General features: G+C 51.1%; 1 protein-coding gene across 2 annotated transcripts; it reads left to right on the top strand.

Moving 5' to 3' along the window:
• The first annotated feature begins 2,365 nt into the window (after positions 1 to 2,365).
• CLDN14 (claudin 14) lies at positions 2,366 to 19,422 on the top strand. Of its 2 annotated transcripts, none has more exons than XM_045540648.1 (2): positions 2,366 to 2,972; positions 18,286 to 19,422. In XM_045540648.1, exon 2 carries the CDS (start codon positions 18,361 to 18,363, stop codon positions 19,084 to 19,086), a length of 726 nt encoding a protein of 241 aa, XP_045396604.1. In that variant the 5' UTR covers positions 2,366 to 2,972; positions 18,286 to 18,360; the 3' UTR covers positions 19,087 to 19,422. The 2 variants fall into 2 exon arrangements, with proteins under 2 accessions (XP_045396604.1, XP_045396605.1); XM_045540649.1 differs by having other exon boundaries at positions 18,103 to 19,422.
• Positions 19,423 to 19,639: the final 217 nt, after the last annotated feature.

Raw genomic sequence — 19,639 nt, 5'->3', positions numbered from 1 at the left:
CTCTGGACCTCACGTGACCTCTAGACCTTGGTGGACACAGACAGACCCCACAACTCCAGACAAAGGTTGGAAAAACTTTCCAAGGCCCAGTCTGGTGGCCCCTGTTCAGACAGACCCACTGTTTCAAAGTGAGTGACACACCTGTGCTTGTGGGCAGCCCTTTGGTTTTGACACTTGCCGGGGGACTATAAGATACAAAGGCGGCACTGGACCAGGCTCCTTCCTCCTCCTTGGGGCCTCTGGACCCAGCTGAGAGAGACACAGACCCCACCCTGACTCAGAAACACCACCACCTGGCCATGGGGCAGAGGAGGCAAGTAGCCGATGCCAAGATGGGAGGCTGTAGCAAGGCGTGGGGAGAACTTGCGGCTTCCAGCCCATTTTGGAGACGTGAACAGTGCAGTGATATGAGCCCAGAGAGCAAGGCCAACTTGCCTGGGCTCAAACCCTGCCTCTCCCATTTACAGCTATGTGACCTTGGGCAAGTTATTGAACCTCCTATAGTCTCTGTTTTACCATCCACACAATGAGGTTAATAGGAGTAGCATCATGAGTCATTTACACCTCCTTAGCATTTTAGAATTTAAAATAAGATCCAAGGGCAGACATGGATGGCAGGTGGGTGGAGCCAGGAGGAGGGCCCTGGTTGGGAGAGTGCCCTGCACTCTCGGAGAGGTTTGGGAGAGAAGGGCTGGAGCCCCCAAGACTAGCCTTCCTGGCCTCCCAATTTCCCCGGCTTGGGCTGGCGCTGTGTGTGCCTGTGACCGCCCCTCTCTGCGAGGCAGGGGAGGTATCTGTCTCTCTCGCCAAGCACCCCGGTGCTCACACACTGCAGCTCAGCAACTATTTGATGAATGAAAAACAAATCAATACTTTTATATTTAGATTTCCATCACATAATGTCCTGGTGACTTTGCCCTCTGGCCCAGGAAAAGCTGTTTCATCCCTGTGGAGCCAGGGTCACAGGCCTGGGACTTTCATACTTCAGCCCAGAACAGGAACGAATTGTTCCAAAGAAAATCTAGACTAATAAAGGTTTAATGAAATGCCTACAAAACATAACATTTATGCCCATTCATTGTTAAACACAGTGTTCCTTAAAATACCATAATATCTTAAAACAATTTGGAGCTTACATTTTCCCTCTCTGCAGGATTTCCCACGAACCCACGAGTGCCAAGAAATCAAAGCCAGTTGTAAGCTAAATGGAGTACTTGGAGCCAAATCATCCCAAAGGCAAAATTATTTTTTAAAAATTCAAAAAACAAATTCTGGCATAGAATAATAGATAATGTGGCTGCATCTTACTCTAGTATCCCTAGCATATGCCAATATTCCTAAGATATTGCTGCTCAGCAAAGGCAATTCTTCTATCTCCAGGTCGGTTCATACCTTCAACAACCTCATTTCAGCTGTACACATACTCTGGGTGGGGTAGAGGGTGCTGTCAGGTAAAATTCTGTTGTGGTTTTAAGTGTCCTGGCACAGATAGTGACATAGTATATTTAGAGGTGGGAAATCTCTAAATATTAGAGGATCTGGGCCTGTGAATGACCCTGAACCAAAGATGTTTTCATTTGACTGTGACTTCCAGAGAAGAGACAAAAAAAGCTGTGCAGATGTGGGCTGTGGATAAACCCTCGATTGATACTATTTAACAAACACCCTGAACTCCTCCACACACCTGGCGCTGCCACCAGATGCTCCCCCTCTCTGTCCATCACCATCCCATCGCCAGGGACGCTGGGACCAGGCTTCTGGTCCACGCCCAGGGCACCTGCCCGCACCACAGTTCCTTCGCTGAGACTTTTTTGCCCCACAGACGGACGCATGCCGTGGATGACATGCCACAGCCCGGGCCCTGAGCAGCTGCAATGGGATCAGTGAGGAGGGGCTAGAAATGCGTGTTCTCAGCTCACTTCTGAATTCCAGAACCACCCATGGCACGCCTGAATGGACTAGAGGTGACAGTAGCATGGCCCGGTTCCCTGCACCCTCAGGTGCTGTCCTAACTGGCAGCAGGACCTCTCCCCAACCCTCGACGCAAACGTCTTGGACCTCCTGAGAAAGCCACCTTCCTCCATCAGTGCCGGATTCCCACTTTGCTGTGTCTCTTTTATCTCCAACTTGTAGCAAATTGTCCCTGTTCCACATGGTGCCCCTCGACCCACCCAGCAGACATCACCTGACTTCCCACCGCTGCAGTCGTAGCACAAAACAAAACAAAATTCACTGACGAGAATCGGCCAGCATGCATCTGGGGCCCAAGGCAGCCGGAAGATTGAGACACTGAGTTGCTCAATAGGAGAAAAGTCCAGAGCGGGGTGGGGACAACTGCCAGGTGAACAGTTCAGAACAGTACACAGTTGCTGTGGCCAGGTGATCAGGGAGCAGGAGGGGATGAGCCGTGGGTTTCTGGTGATCGACAGGGATTGGGCAGTTCATGGGGAAGCCGTGAACAAGGAGCAGAGAAGTGAGCGTGTAACAGCCCACAGGCCCGGGAGCCTGGGCAGGCGCTGGCCTGACAGCACCAGCCCTCAGCACCAGGCTGGGGACAGAAGCCTTGATCCTGCCAGCCGTGGAGAGTCGCTGGAGGGCGTTTTAGGGAGATGACCTTGTGCAGAGGTACCATGTACTCTTTCCCCAAAGTGCAGACATGACATTTCTGGTTGGTCTTGAATGTCTGCCTCTGCCAAGCCTCCTCATCTCGTCCACGGGCGAATTACCTTCCAACCAAATAGCCCGTGTGCCCACGCAGGCCACCGCCAAAGAGCACCGTAATTGTCTGGACAATTTCCTCTCAAGTGCTCTGGGCTTGAGACTTCCAGTCGGAGGAAGAGGGAAGACAGCAGGGTGACAGCGGCCCTGCTGGGTCCCTGGTGCACACGGGAGTTGGCGCCCAGACAGGCTCCAGAGCAGCCCGGGCTGGCGAGGGACCTGGCCAGGCAGATGGGACTCGAGGTGCTCTGCATGTGAGTTTGGGGTGAAGCTGTGGGTGGGGGGGTGGGGGCTGGGGTTGACAGTCATTTGTCTCAAAGCTGGGAAGCCCCTTTGGGTCAAGTGTGGGGGTGGCCGGGGGCCAGAGCACGCTCCAGGTGAAGGGGTCATTGTGGCCCCTGTAGGAAAGGCAGTTGCAGGCTGGGCCTGGGTGGCCCTGGGGGACCCTCAGCAGCTGGTGAAAGGGCGGCCAGGCGCCTAACGAGACAGGAAGGACAGGAATCCGGTTCTGAGTGTTTGGGCAGAACTCTTCCTTGCCTGCCGGGCCGCAGCTTGGGAGCGGGGACTGAATCTGTTGAGTGTTTTGAGACTGCGTCGGCTTGGGGAGCCCATCCTCATCGCCCCCTTCTGTCTGTGTGACGCTCACTTTTCTGCAAAGAGGTCCAGGCGGAGTGTTCAGTTTCCAGACTTAGGAGCATTATCCTCCCCCACCCCCACCCGAGCCCCCCTGGCCCCGCACCCAGCGCGCACACATTGGCTTGGGAGGAGGGGCGGGAACGTTATAGGTCTTTCTTAGTAAGGGTGAAGAACGGTACTGAAGAGGGGAAATCCCATGCAATCTGATCCGTGCGTTAATCCCCCGACGACCTTGAGCCCCACGCCCCAACAGCTGCTGAGGTCTTCCCAGGATGAGCAGGAGGGCCCCCGCCTGCTGGGAGGGCCCAGGCAAAGGAGAAAGGGAGCCTGGATTAGTGCCCTGAGAGGGTCCCCAAACCCTGGAGCCACTCGGGATGCTGGCTTTGGGCTGTACGTTCCTACCAAAAGATTTAATTCCTCCATTTTTCAAGGCCAAAAATCTCTTAATCCCTGGGTTTAGTTTTGGAGTCTTGAGACACCAGAGGACAGCTCCATCGTGGCATTCTCCCAGCGCAGCGCTTGAGCCTGTGTCTCTGGTCGGTTCACTGGAGTCGGGGCAGACTTATCTGTAAAGACGATAAAACAGTAGCACACACCTTGCATTTGCTGCTGTCCTGTAAGGGCTTGCAGGTTTTTACGTATAATATCTTAACATCTTCCAGACGGCTCTGGAAGGGAGCTATCCCAATATGGACAGCGAGATGACTCATGTATCCACAATTACTCAGCACCAGCCTCCGTCCTTATCTGGCTCCATCTGACTCGCAAATCTCTAGCTTACTAGCTTACTCTCTGCTTTGTTTACTCATCTGTATAATGGGCTCAATGCTTAAGGCAGTTGTAGCGATATCTATAAAAAGGGAGAAACAGATTCTTCAGTGCTATAAAAATATCACTAATAAAAATTTCCTCTGTTTTCCAGTTTTTTTAGACAAAGATTGAGTATGTCCATTTATGTTTTTAAAGAATTATTTTCTGGCTAGGTGAGGTGGCTCACACCCGTTAATCCCAGCACTTTGGGAAGCCGAGGTGGGAGGATTGCTTGAAGCCAGGAGTTCAAGACCAACCCGGGCAACATGGCAAGATCTTGTCTCTACAAAAATATTTAAAAGTTATCTGAGTGTGGTGGTGTGTGCCTATAATACCAGCTACTTGGGGAGCAGGAGGAGCCCTTGAGCCCAGGAGTTTGAGGCTGCAGTGAGCTATGATCATGCCATTGCACTCCAGCCTGGGCAACAGAGCAAGACCCTGTCACTAAAAAAAAAAAAAAATCATTTTCTTGCTTATATCAGAAAAGATCTTCCATTACACAGAATAAGGAGTCTAGAGGTCTGTTTTTGAGGCTTGTACCAGTGCCTTTTGAAAGTGCAGATGCCCAGCCTTGCCAGTGCAGGTGTGAGTCCTGGTGCTTTCACACGCAAACACTCTTCCTTCCAGCTGATCTGCGTTATCCTCACTCACACTGTTTGTGGGACGAGCGGCTGCCAGGGCCACGGGCTTTTTGCTGGGTGGCCAACAGCAACATCGCACAGGGCATTTGCCACTGTGGGCTATTTGCTGGGAGGGCCCCAGGGCCTGAGCCCTCATGGCTCCCTGTTGGGTGACTCTAGAAACAAAGACGGGAGAAGCTGAGACTCATTCACTCGCCTCATCTGCTTTACTCCCAGGGCAGTCAGGGAGGCCGGCCAGGGTCAGGGAGGTCGGCCAGGGTCAGGGAGGCTTTGATCTGAGTCTCTCGGGCAGAGAAGCAGCCACTCAGACTGTCTGCCTCTGGACTTGGAAGCGCACACGCGCACCTACAGCTCCCCTGGAGCAAGAGAGAAAGGAACCCGAGGTGTAGGACACCAGGTCTGTTCCCGCCGCCGGCAGCCACTTCTGCGCACGGGAGACCAGCAAGGGCTTTGTGTCCGAAAGGCTCCTCCTTGGCAGATATTCACAGAGGCATCTGGGCTACACTTAAATGAAGAAAAAAATAAACATAGGAAACCATATTTTTGCACCTACTGAACACTGCAAGAGTGTCTCCTTTTCCCTTCCACATCCTAACTAGACGTACTCATCGGTTTAAGGCAGGTAAACCCCAGTGTCCAGTTCCTGGTACGCTGTAACAGGCAGGGCCAGCTTCACACGGGGCCCCGCGCTCCGAGGGACTTGGTTATTTCACTGCGGCCACCATCGTGAAATTATTCATAATTTTTGAACAAGGGGCCCTCCGTTTTCACTTTGCACTGGGTTCTGCAGATTACGTAGCCAGCCTGGAGAGCAGGCAAAGGTAGCCTACAGCGCCCAGGGCTCTGCAGAGAACATGCATAACCTAGTCACTGTGTACCTGTATCTGAAGGCTAAGCAGCAACCGCTGTGCGCTACTTTACTGGCAAGGCCTTTGCTTTCAGGAGGACTTCTGCAATCTGAAAGCTCATACCTGACCCTCTTAATGAATTCCAATTAACTCTAAACTTCTTTTTTTTTTTTTTTTTTTTTGAGACAGAGTCTCACTTTGTTACCCGGGCTAGAGTGAGTGCCGTGGCATCAGCCTAGCTCACAGCAACCTCAAACTCCTGGGCTTAAGCGATCCTACTGCCTCAGCCTCCCGAGTAGCTGGGACTACAGGCATGAGCCACCATGCCCGGCTAATTTTTTTGTATATATATTTTTAGTTGGCCAGATAATTTCTTTCTATTTTTAGTAGAGACGGGGTCTTGCTCTTGCTCAGGCTGGTCTCGAACTCCTGACCTCGAGCGATCCACCCGCCTCGGCCTCCCAGAGCTAGGATTACAGGCGTGAGCCACCGCGCCCGGCCTAAACTTCTGAGACGTTTTAAAAATACAGACATCAAAGTATCCCTGGCTTCCCTGAGGACTGATCCAGCCACGTTCTTACCACTGTGATTGTTCTCTGGCAACAGGGCCAGGAGGAGTTTTCTTTTCAGGGGTCATTTGTGAAAATGTAAATGTCTGTGGGTAACCTCTGGCCAAGATTAATTAACGCATGAGGGAGGCTGAGTGCCCACGAGGGGCTGGGGTCCCAGGACCAGGACTGGGGTGGCAAGAACAGGTTTCCATGGGGCGCTAGGAGGGTGGGAGCAGGACGGCAGCGAGGTAATAAGGAAATGAACTCTTTCCAGCTGGGGTAGCTGGGCGTGCAGAGCCAAGGAAGGGGAAGAGCACAGGTAAGACTGTAGGCAGAGAAGAGGGTCTCGGAGGGATGAAATGTGAGAGCCAAAGCTAGTGTAGATCAATTTTCAGGGGACAGGAGGGGCACAATTGTCCCCATCTCAGGAGAGCCCAGAGAGAGCCCACAGTCACCAGGCCGACCCAGAGAACAGACATTTGTACTGTAACTCTTTGCTAAACAGTTTCAAACTCTAAATCTCCTGATAGGACCTTTAAACGTCCCATCAGTTAAGACCGCGCTTCTCAACCCTGTCTGCACATCCCAGTCACCTGGTGGGGGAGGGGGGCTCAGAAGTTCCCACTCGAGGACCCCACCCCAATCAATGAATCAGACTCTCTGGGGGTGACCAGCACATCCGGATCTGTTTGAAGCTCTCCAGGGACGCTCAGCGAAGCCCGTGATTCAGGTTACGTTTCTGGAATACACAGAGCTGGGGGAGCTGAGGAGCGAAACCAGAGCAGAGGAGCTCCCAGGCTGGGAGGGCCCTTCCCAGGCAGGATGCGCCCTGCAAGGGTGAGTGAAAGAGGAGAAGAGAAAAGTAAGGAAACCAAACTGCAACTGATTTCCTCTGTCCAGCTATCTGGGGTCGCACGTGTGAGTTATGCAGCATGTGCCTTTCTCTGCTCAGTGCACGTATAACCTCCCCACCCCCAGGACTGTCTTAAACCCTGTCCTCACAGTGGAAAGCTGCCCTTCTTCATTAGGGTGTCGGGTGGCTGGAAAGCGGACGGCGTGTGACAACAGATGTTGAAGGCTAAGTTCTGGGAACAGATGTATTCCACGTGGCAGTCCTGCCAGCCGAGACACAAAGGCAGAACAAAGACTGAGGCTGGGAGTTGAGATCATTATTCCCACATAAGCAGGAAGAGGACTTGGGGGCACGCAGCCTCTGCTTCTCTCTCTAGCCCTGGTTCTCTTGCCCCCACTGGTAAGCAGGGAAACGTGACCTCTCCCGCAGTGGGTGAAACGGCTGGGTGGCGAGTTGTCCCGAGTGCTTCCTGGTGGTCCCACCCACTCCTCTCCTCCCTGCCTTTCTTCCACCTCCTGGGGTCCTGCCCACCCGTATCTCACTCTACACTTGCCATCAGCCTCCCGGCCACACCATCTCCTGTCCTGCAGCTCACTCCTCCCAGGGAGTGGCCCAATGTCCTCCAGCCTCCTGCAACCTGCCGTCCCTGATCCCACCACCTGAGCACCGTCCTCGCCCCCTTTGTGTCCTCATTTCCCTCCTTCCCAGCTTTGCTCTCACTCCTTTGTGCAAATGCTCATCTCCCTTGCCCCCTCTGCCTTCATCTTCCCTTAGAAAAACCCCCACTGAGTCCAGTCCAGCCCTCTGTCCCCTGGGGACCCGTGCAGAGCAGCCACCAGCACCGGAGAAGGCTGTCTGGCCAGGTGGCATCGGGGAACTGGCAGGACTACTTGCCCACATGGCACTGGGCACTGACCAGCCCCAGCCTGCTTGTCCTCATCCGGTCCTGCCCTCATTCTCCTGGATGACCGTGGCCCACTCCCCTGTGCTCAGACCTCCAGCACCTCCTCCCCATCTTCCTCCTCAAGACATTGTCCTGCTTCCTATTTCTCAGAGAAAGTTGAGCAATCTGAGAACATCCACTAGTGCCCACGTCCCCAGGCCCCTGTACCCACCTGGCGCCATTCTGGAATGAGCTGTGTGCCCTCCAGTCTGGGCTGGTCTCGCCACATGGGCACCAGGCCCTGCTGCCCTGCTCAGGGACATCTCTTCAACATCATCGATGCTTCCCTTCTCGCCAGGTCATTTCCAGAGGCATATAAGCATGCTCCAAGGGCATCTTCAAACCACAGCAAAACAAAACACTCCCACTGGCAGAGGGTCCTGACTATTTTGGTTTCATTGTTCGGGGGGTTATTTGTTCTGCCTTGGATTCCTTTGGCAAATCTGGTGAAGTCTGTGTATCTCTTCTCAGCACAATGCTTTCAAATGTGTAAAACAATATACGGGATGATAAAGGAAGCCCGTTATATTGAAATACAGTCCCCAAACTAGTTTAAAGCGATTCTGTCCATAGGAATGTGTGGGCTTCCATAGTAATGCGTCACATGACGAGATCTAGCAGGGGTCTTATAGCCACCATTTGAAATAATGACAATGGCAAATGCTCTTTCCGGGTATCTGCGGCACCTGCAATGTGACGCAAACCGTTGGTGATTTCTATTGCTGGTTAAGTCACAGGCCCGAATCGAACTGCTGGAGGTGGCTGCCTCCGCTCATGGTTGAGGGAAGTGCTAGTTGTCAGTGAAATAAAAGATGTTACTTTTTTTCCTATCCGAGTTGACAGATACCCTGAATTCTACAGGCCCTGGACCCTGTCCTACAACTGTTGCCTCATTTCCTGGTTCCTTTTCAGGGTCCAGCTCCTTGAAAGAGTTCCCTGGGCTCATTCTCTCCCATCCCTCGGTCCCTATTCTCTCTTTAGCCCACTCCAGTCACTCCATTAAACCTCACTCACCCAAGTCTCCGGTTTCCTTCACGTGGCTAAATCCAATGACCATTGCTCAATGCTCAGATGACTTGATTCATCTGATCACTTGCCCTCTTCAACGCGGAGCCCCGTCCTCACCCACCAGCCTCCTCTGGGTTGATTCCTAACTCCCGGCCACGCCTTATACCCCACAGCTGCCTCCTCCTCAGGCCCCATCTGCGGTGGGGAGGGCTCCTGGGTCAGCCCCTGGGCCCCTGCTCTTCTCTGTCCACACTCACTCCCTAGGGGCCTCCATCCAGTCTCACCACGTCCAACCCCATCTCCGTGCTGTGGAGTCCCTAAACTCTGCACTTACTTTTCCAACCGTGGTCATCCCTAGCTGGGTGGGCATAGTCACCTCCAAACCAACACGTCCAGAACAAAACTCCCCATGTCTGTCCTGCACCTCTGCATTCGTCAGGGTCCCCCAGAGAAACAGAACCAATAGGCTGTGCATATACAGAGAAAGAGACTTGTTATGAGGAATTGGCTCACGTGATTGTGGGGACTGGCAAGTCCAAAATCTGCAGGGTGGGCCGGCAGGCCGGAGACCCAGTTGACACAATGCTGCAGCCCCAGTGGGAAGGCATTCTGCTGTAGAACCGGGGAGGGCTGATGTGGCAAATAAAGCCCAAAGACAATCCGCTGGAGAAATCTTTCTTGCTAGGGGAGGATGGATGTTATGGACTGAATGTTTGTATCCTCCCAAAATTCATATATGGAAGCCCTAGCCCCCCGTATAATATTAATAATATTTGGAGATGGGGCCTTTGGGAGGTAATTAGGGTTAAATGAGGTCATGAGGGTGAGGCCTTCATGATGGGATTAGTGCCTTATAAGAAAAGGAAAAAAAGAATGATTTCTCTGCAGGCACACAAAGATGAGGTCCCATGCATCCTTACCAGGAACCAAATCAGCTAGAACCTTGATCTTGAACTTTCCAGACTCCAGAATTGTGAAAAAATAAATTTCTGTAGCTTAAGCCACCAAGCCTATGGTATTTTGTGATGGCAACCTGAGCTAAGATTAAGCCTTTTTGCTCTATTCAGGCCTTCAACTGATTGGGTGAGGCCCACCACATTAGGGAGGGCAATCTGCTTTACTCAAAGTCTACTGATTTAAATATTAATCTTATCCAAAAACTAACCTCATAGAAACACAACAAATAATGTTTGACCAAATATCTGGGCCGCCTATAGCCCAGCCAAGTTGACACATAAAATTGACCATCACACACTCCAAACCCAGACCCTCACACCTCCCATCCTCTTCACTCTTTCAGTAAATGGCAACTCCGTTCTTCCAGTTGCCCAAGACAATAACCTTGGGCACCTGTCGGTCACAACCTACAGCTAAACCATCAGCAAATCCTGCCAGCCTCACCTTCCAAATGTATCTAGAAACTGACCTCTTCTCAGCACCCACCTTTATCACCACCACCCTGCCCAGTCTCCCAGCATCTCGGACCTGGATGATCATGGGAGCCTCCTAGTTGGTCTCCTTGATTCAGTGCGGATGTGACCTTGGACACGTTACTTTAACTGCTCTAAGCCTCAATTTCCCCATCTGTAAATAAGGATGACAGCATGAACACTGAGATTTGTTTAAGAATTAAATAAATGATGGGACCAGCCTGGGCAATACAGTGAGACCCAGCATCTACAAAAAAGTAAAAATTTCCTTTCTCTCTGCATCCATGCCAGCATCTATTATTTTTGGACTTTTTAATAAAAGTTATTCTAACTGCAGTAAGGTGATATCACATTGTGGTTTTACTTTGCATTTCCCTGATGGTTACTGACTTTGAGTGTTTTTTCGTGTTTATTGGCCACTTGTATCTTCTTTTGAAGAGCTTCTGTTCATGTCTTTTGCCCACTTTTTAAAAAGGTTGTTTAATTTTTTTTCTTGCTGTTTCACTTGAGTTCTTTGTAGATTCTGGTTATTAGCCCTTTATCAGATGTATAGATTGTAAATATTTTCTCCCATTCTGTAGGTTGTCTATTTGCTTTCTTGATTATTTCCTTGGCTGTGCAGAGCTTTTTAATTTAATTAAGTCCCATTTATTTATTGTTGTTGCTGCGATTGCCACTGGGGTCTTCTTATAAATTCTTTGCCTAGGCTGATATCTAGAAGAGTTTTTTCCAACATTTTCTTCTATAATTCTTATGGTTTCATGCCTGACATTTATTTCTTTTATTCATCTTGAATTAATTTTTGTGAGTGGTGAGAGATATGGATCCTGTTTCATTCTTCTGCATGTGGCCATCTAGTTGTCCCAGCACCAAAAGTGGCCTTTAGACATCATGTTTCTTAGTATTTTGTTTGGCATTAGTAAATCTTAGCCTTATGTTTTCATTTGACACCACATTTTAACCACTGCAATATATTCCCAGTTCAATGCTCAAATAGATAATTTTCAGAGGCTTACAAAATTCACAAAATAGTTGTCTCATCCATGGAGCTTTCCCACCCAGCTGTGACAATGTCCTATTGCTTGTTTTGGGGTTTTCTGTTCGATGTAAGCCCTCACTAAAGCGAGGCCCCGCTGAGCTCCACTGAATTTCCAAGGTAAATCCTCACTGGCCTTCGGAGTCATCTTATCCACACCTGGCCTGCACCCCAAATTTGGGTTTTATGGTCTATGAAACCAAGGCCTGTTGATTTAAGAATTTAAGAACCAGACAACCAGCCTGAAAAGGTCAGTCACCAATCTGGGTGCAGCCCAGGCCACCGCATGCAAACTGGAGAAATGAGCCCTGCACACTCTTTGTGGGCCAAGTGCAGTCACACGCTTTTTAAATCTGGAGAAGCTGGGTCATTTGCTTACTGTCTGCGTTACTTACTATGGACAGTGTTTGCTCTTGACTTTTCAGATCTACAGGGGGCTTTCCAGATTCTTCCTTCTCCATGTCCTCGACCTGCTCCTTGGATTTTGTCCTCCACACTTTGGAACCTGAAGCTAACCACTGCTTTTTTATTTTTTCAGTGACAAAGGTGAAGCCACCAGATCATGCTCAATGCCTGTTCTGGAAGGGGATCCACTTCTCCTATTCAGACATGCGTGGTTTTCTCTAAAACTCTGTGCCGCGTTCAGCTAGGTCACTGTCGAAGGTTCCCGGGGCTGCCATAGCAAAGTGCCACAAACTGGGTGGCTCAAAACAACAGAAATTTAATCTGTCACAGTTCTGGAGGCCTGAAATCAAGGTGTCAGCAGGGTTGGTTTCTTCTGAGGTCTGAGGGAGACTCTGGTCCAGGCCTCTCTCCAGCTCCCGGCGGCTGCCAGCATCGTTGGCATTTCTTGGCTTGTAGACGCGTCACTCCACCCCCTGCCCCCCTCCTCACGTGCGCTCTCACCGTATCTCCCTATCTTCACGTGACTGTCTAGTAAGGACACCAGGCTTATTGGTTCAGGGGCCCACCACACTCCAGCGTGACTTCTTCTTAACTAATCACATCTGCAGTGACACTGTTTCCAAATAAGCTCACACTCTAAGGTCCTCTGGGTGAGGACTTCAACCTATCTCTTTTGGGGTACACAGTCCAATCCATGGCATCCCATACATAAAGCTTTTGCACAGAACACTTAACAATTAGTCACCTAATAACCATTTAAGTCTTTAGAAAATATCCTTATGTCCTCCTGGGCGGTTTTTTTTTTTTGCCTTTCTAATATTTTTTCTTATATGGCAGGTTTTTAGACGGGTATAACACAGCAAACCTACACACTATCTTGTCAGGGAAAAACAGTCATGAAAAGGCAGCGATGTATTTTACTAAATGAAATTCAATCATTTCATTTTAAAATGTTGATCTATTTCATTTTTAATGAATTCTAATGAAATTTGGTGAGCTGAGAGATAATGCCTCCTGGGAAAGGGTCTAGAATTTTTGTGGTCATAGTGACCTAAGTTTGCAATATTCAGTGCATTAATAGATGGTTCAATCTCACTGAGTTGAAAATGACCTCTGCAAACATTTAACCACATACCATGGTTTTCATTTGTGTTAACATGAACTTTGACCAAAACCAATTCTTGTTATGAAAAATAGATTTCTTTTTATTCATCCAAAAGAGATGGGGGGGATTTAATCTAGAGCTTGTCATTTCTGTACGATTTTGGGTAACATATTTCACACTAGTTTTCCTCAATAACAATAGCAAGCACTAATTTGCATGATAGTAATAAGTTCTAGTCACATAATTTTCCTGTCTCTGCCTCTCCTGGGAAGACTGCATGAAAGGCCGTGTGTGGATGGCATAGAAAGTCCTCATAAATTTAAAATATAGCAGCCTGCCAGTTTGAAAAATAACCCAAGGAAAGTTACAGAGAGTTTGGAATAGCAAGGAAGGAAACTTCATTTTTAAAGCCAAAAAACCCACAGCACAGCCCATCCTAAATGAATATCAAATGGTTTTTCCAAGGTATTACTTGATTACTTTCTCATAATTCTTATACATTTGTGTAAGAAGATGCGCTAAAATAGCACCTCGGAAGTATACCTAAGCTTCTAGGAAAGAGGTTCATTTGCTGTGTGCATTAACAAGAAACACAGTATCCAACATGTCCTTAGGAAATACTAGTTGAAGTTATTTCATTTAGATATATAATAACACAAAAGTTATTTTCTTTTTTCGTGTTGGGTAGTTTTGCTAATACATCTCATTTAGATGAATCCACATCTCCCTTGAGTCTATTCTTACCTCCCAAATTCGAGCACTTTGCGATAGCTAAACAATACCAAAGAGCCCATTCGGTTGAGGGAACAGGGAGCACATACAGGGTTTTGAACCAGACATTTCCTGAAATTGCTGAACATCAAAGTTGAAGCAACGTTCAAGGGCCAATGACTGAGTTCGTTTAAAGGCAGCTCTCCATTTTTCTCTATAAAGTTAGTGGAAGCAAATCAAGGCGTAAGCTGTCTCTATAACGGACCCAACACCGTGCCAGGAGCATCTGGGGGCAGACACGTGTGCGGCGGTTCTCTCCCAAAGAGCTCTAAATCCACTCAGACTACACGGCAGGAAAAGCTGAGACGAGGCACAAATGGCCAAATTCTCCAACTCTCCACTGGGACAGCAGAGTCCGGGTAGTTCTGGGTAAAGAAACTTCCAGCACGCCTGGCTCAGGCCCCCCTCCCCGCCTACGGCCGGCACCGCGCCTGTCTGGGCCTGGCATTTCCTTCCCCAGTGTGGGCGGGAAAGGCCCACGCAGCGACGTGTGTCCGTAGGAAAGCCTTCACAGCACAGGCCGACTTTGCCAGGGGTGAAGTGACAGCCGCAGGTAGCCAAAGGTGAGACTGCGGGGGGATGAGGACTGGGACTCAAACATCTACGACCCACCCCTGCAGTGCTCCAAGAAGCCTGGGTGGGAGGAGGCCCAAGCACGGGCCCTGCAGGGTCGAGAAAGGGTTTCAGGAGATGGATGGGGCGAAGGGTGAAACAGACACGCCCAGGGAAGGACAGCGGCCAGTCAAGACGCAGGAGCCGGGACTGGCAGACGACACATCTGCCCCTTAGTCCTGGCCAGGCTTCCCCACTGGCCACCGCTGTTGAAATGGCGTTTAAATTGGAGCCAAAACTCCAGCGCTGACACAGCTGGGGTGCAGGCAGGCTGGGAGGTGAGCAAGTCGAGGGAACCCCACTGTGTCCCGTAGGTTCCTGCCTTTGGGTTTGTTTTTTTTTTTTTAATTTCTTTAAAAGAAAATGTAGCTCACAGACAATAGAGGAAGGAGACAACATAGAAGTTCATACGGAGAAAATGAAAACCCTCACCCTCCAGAGCTGCTGCTCCTAAAGCCAGAGCCGGGGTGAGGGGCTGGCCATGGCCCTGGTGTCTCCACAACTGGCCATCACAGATTCCCGCAGCACCTTCCAGCCCCGTGTTTCTGGTACTCTCTGCTGGGGACTGAGCAAGGCTTCCTGCTAGCTCTCCCCAAAATCAAATTATCTTATTTTTTTTTTTTAGCAACTCTACCTCCCCATGGCCTCCATTAAACTTTCAAGGGACTCTAAGTCCAAGGATTTTGCCAAAGTGAGGTTACTGCAAGTTGTTCTTCTTTGGGAAAAGGGGTGGGGAGATGTCACTAGTCAAATAAGTTTAGCAAATGCTGCACATGAGACCTTTTCTGGGAGGGTCACGATGCACATTTGCATATTACCGGCTTTGAGAAGCCCTAGTCACCCCGCTGTTCTCAAACACACTTGACATTTACGTCCTCAACACCAGACATCCTACGAATGCAGCATTCCAAGGCACAGGCACTGGGAAACCCCACCCTCAATCCGGCTCACACGTGCTGCTAAGCCACGTGCTACCCACCCAGGGGTTGTGCTTTTTGGGCTTTGTGACCCAATGCAAGACCCAATATTTATTCCTGGAACGTGTCATCTTGTTAGACTCTGCCCGGCCCACCCAGCCGGTCAAGGACTTTTTGGAACTTGGTACTTGGAATCATATTTGTGTTGGACCCGTATCTCTCAAGCAGATGTTTCCACGTGCACACACGCATCTGCAGGAAAAGGGTAGCTCTTAGGTGAATGGCCAGTTCAGCCTGGCACACGCTCATCCTCCCGGGAGGTCAGGCTGGGACCAGTTCCTTCCTATACAAACAGCCCTGCAGGGTGGGGCCCTTCCAGAGCATCAGGGAAGAGTTTTATGTGGTTTCCAGGGAGATGCGTTCAGTTAAAATTGTTTTTCCAACAAATGGCCCCAAAGTGAAAAGTGGTTGCTGGGAGGTTGAATTATTACCTAACGCCAGTAGCAGCTGCTGGTAACCACAGGGGAAAGGGCTGGGGAGCTTGTGTCTGGGAGTTGGGGGCTCATTAACACTCCTTAAATTAGCAAATCCGTATAGCACAAGTTTTAAAATAGCAACCTAATAGTTTCTAAAATTAGCCATCATTGCTCTCCATAAATATTTAGACCTCCAATGAACTTCTGGTCCACCTGCCTTGCCTAGCGGGGTCAAACCAGGCTTAGTTTTTATGCCACATTCTTTAGGATCAGTAGACTTAATGGTTGACCTTGACAAATGAGAGGTGTGAGAAGTGCTGAATGCACAGACCACGGACAGCCTGTGTGGCTGACGGCCTGCAGGTAGGGCCAGGAGGCATCTCAGATATGCTTGCAGGGGCCAACAGTCCTGCTTTGCTGGGAACTGTCCCAGTTTTAGCACTGAAAGTCCCCTATCCTGAGGAACCCTTCAGTCCCCAGCAAAGCAAGACAGTTGGTCACCCTGGCTACCTAAACCACTGCAAAAAGACCAAGGCCACTATTCTGGGACATCTTTGGGGAGGACATTCTCCTCCCCAGAAACTGTTGCTGATCCCACCTGAAGCCCTCACGCTAACTTCGGTCCTATTTAGTTGAGGCAGGGAGTATATATAGGAGGCACAGAACTGTCACCCCTGTGCATCCTGGTTTCTCCATGTGTAAAACAGGGATGGTAACAGCTGCTGCCTCATTAGGTTGTTGGGAACAAGCTGGTTTACATCAAGTAGGGGATTCCTTAACACCCCAGGATTAAAGCCGAGAGGGCTGTGGAACCTCACAGATGGCCCCTGGCCAGCACATGTCCCTGTGGCCTAGGACATGCGCCGCAGCCCCTCTCTCCCAGCCTGCAGTCTCCACTGCTTAATTGCAGCACATTCCTCTGCTCTGAGGAAGAAGAAAGAGACAGGTTTTGCCTACTGAATTCTTGCCGGTTTGGGGACCCTGACATGACATTGTCAGTAGAGATGCTTCCCTCTTCTCCCTTCAGAACCAGAAATCACTGTAGGGCCATGAGTGAAGTCTGGCTCCCTCATTTTAAAAAGGCGCAGTGGTTCATGCCTGTAATCCTAGCACTTTGGGAGGCCGAGGTGGGAGGATCATTCGAGCCCAGGAATTCAAGACTAGCCTGAGCAAGAGTGAGACCCATGTCTCTACAAAAAAATAGAAAAATTAGCCAGGTGAGGTGGTGCACACCTGTAGTCCCAGCTACTCGGGAGGCTGAGGCAGGAAGCTTGAGCCCAGAAGTTTGAGGTTGCTGTGAACTATGATGATGCCACTGCACTCCAGTCTGGGCGACAGAGTGAGATTCTGTCTCAAAAAAAAAAAGAATAAATAAATAAAAATTAAAAAAAGGAAGCTGAACCCCAGAGATCAGCCCCAAGTTGCCCAGGGGTGAGGGCACTGCCAGGGCCCAGGACTCTTGATTCTCTGTCTTTTGCTGGTTACCAGGCCCCAGGCAGGGGAGAAGGGCTTAGTGGTGTCCACTGGGAGATTCCCACTGCCCCTCCCTCCCTCCTTTCCTTCCTCCCTCCCTCCTTTCCTCCCTCCATCTCTCCTTCCCCTTCCCTCCTTTCTTCAATATTTCCTGCATGTCCCCGATATGCCTGGCACTACATGGGTGCTATGTCTTTACCCCCAAGAAGTGTTCTGGATTTTGCTATGCTTAGAATTTTTTGAAAACCTTTGACACGGCTCCACATTCCCCGTCTCTGAAAGCCAGGTGGCAGTCTCTGTTTTATAACAAAGCCAGCCTCTGAAGGTCCTCACTCATCACAGGCTGGGGTGAACGGGGCAGCGTGGTGTGAACGGAGGCCTGTGCCAGAGGGAGGGACGCCGGGCTCTGGTCCTGGCCGCAGCTCCTAAGGAGCTGGTGACCTTGGTAATTCCTGCCGCTGGCATCAGTTAGCGATCTCTAGGTCACATTCAGCTCTCTAATTCTGAAGACAGTGTCTAGCCTGCCTGTGAAGTTAAACCTGTGCCTCCTTGAGCCCCAGAGTGAGGAGGACACCCACTTCAGAGAACACTTCACCCTGATGACAGCCCAAGGCTACTTTCCAAGTCTGCAAGCAGCACACACCTTAGCACTGTCAGCCCAAGGTGTGAATTACATTTGCTGGTTTAACAACTGTTCTTACTGATTACTGGTGGAACACAGGTCGTGAGATTCAAATGCCGCAGAAAGGCTTGAGGGTGGACGTGAGGTAGGACTTCCCGCAGGTGGCCGGTCAGTGCTCAGAGAAGCCAGGAATGGGGTCTCGGGAGTGCCCTTCTCTGAGGTCAGATTCCTGCTGTCATCCCTTCAGTTTCCAGGGAGAGCGGCTCATGCTCCCGCCCAGTGAATTCTCAGGAACGGTTTCTTAGACTACGCTCATTGCCATACCAACCACCGATTGAAAATTCGCAGTCGGGGACAGAAGTAAGTGCATCGAGATAATCTTTAACCCGTTTCCTTTCTCTCCCCGCCCCCTTCTCTCCGGCTTCATTAGGCCTCCCGCCGGTGCCTGAGGAGCGCGGTCCCCGGGGCGCAGGCAGCCACCCGGCTGGCCTAGCGGTGGCCGGCCATGGCCAGCACGGCCGTGCAGCTGCTGGGCTTCCTGCTCAGCTTCCTGGGCATGGTGGGCACGCTCGTCACCACCATCCTGCCGCACTGGCGGCGCACGGCGCACGTGGGCACCAACATCCTGACGGCCGTGTCCTACCTGAAGGGACTGTGGATGGAGTGCGTGTGGCACAGCACGGGCATCTACCAGTGCCAGATCTACCGCTCGCTGCTGGCGCTGCCCCGCGACCTGCAGGCGGCGCGCGCGCTCATGGTCACCTCCTGCCTGCTGTCGGGCGCCGCCTGCGCCGCGGCCGTGGTGGGCATGAAGTGCACGCGCTGCGCCAAGGGCACGGCCGCCAAGGCCACGTTCGCCGCGCTGGGCGGCGCGCTCTTCCTGCTGGCCGGCCTCCTCTGCATGGTGGCCGTGTCCTGGACCACCAACGACGTGGTGCAGAACTTCTACAACCCGCTGCTGCCCAGCGGCATGAAGTTCGAGCTCGGCCAGGCCCTGTACCTCGGCTTCATCTCCTCGTCCCTGTCGCTCATCGGCGGCACCTTGCTGTGCCTGTCGTGCCAGGACGAGGCGCCCTACCGGCCCTACCCGGCCCAGCCCAGGGCCGCCACGGCCACCGCCGCCGCCGCCACCGCGCCCGAGTACCGGCCACCGGCCGCCTACAAGGACAACCGGGCCCCCTCGGCGACCTCGGCCTCGTATAGCGGGTACCGGCTGAACGACTACGTGTGAGTCCCAGCCCGGCCTCCCCGGGGCGCCGTCAGGGCCAGGGCGCTGCGCCCCTGGGGGACTGCTGGCCCCGGCAGGGGTTCCAGCACGAAGTTGACTTCCGGGCTATTTTTGTACCCAAGGAAACAATGTGAAAGTGAAAAGATGTTCTTGGAACCCAGGGAAGGAGGGGGGAAATAGGAAGAGGAGAAAGCTCTATATACCAAAGACTTTTTAAAAAATCCTTTCTGTTTTTGTATTTATTATATGTATTTATGTGGGTGATTTAATAACAGCTTAATAAAAAGTGACTTGGGAGTTTGCTTGGTGGGGTTTGTGATACAGGAATAAACCTTTTGGATGTGGTTGTTTATGAGGTGGACAGCATTCCTTTCGTTGCCACACTTATTCCGGCTACTAAGGTGCTGGTCACCTCCGTCGGAGCCCGGCGGGGCCCAGGGTTGCAGGGCCATGCAGCGGTGCTGACCACTAGTGCCCTGGGGTCGTGACACGCAGGGAGTGGCCACCGCCCACGCACGGTGGGAATAATATTCCTCCAAAAGATGCCTGAGCTACA

The sequence above is a fragment of the Lemur catta genome, chromosome 1 (assembly GCF_020740605.2).
Source record: "Lemur catta isolate mLemCat1 chromosome 1, mLemCat1.pri, whole genome shotgun sequence".
Classification (NCBI taxonomy): domain Eukaryota; kingdom Metazoa; phylum Chordata; class Mammalia; order Primates; family Lemuridae; genus Lemur; species Lemur catta.
The sequence above is the reverse complement of the archived record's forward strand: the minus strand, read 5'-3'. Positions and strand labels throughout refer to the sequence as shown.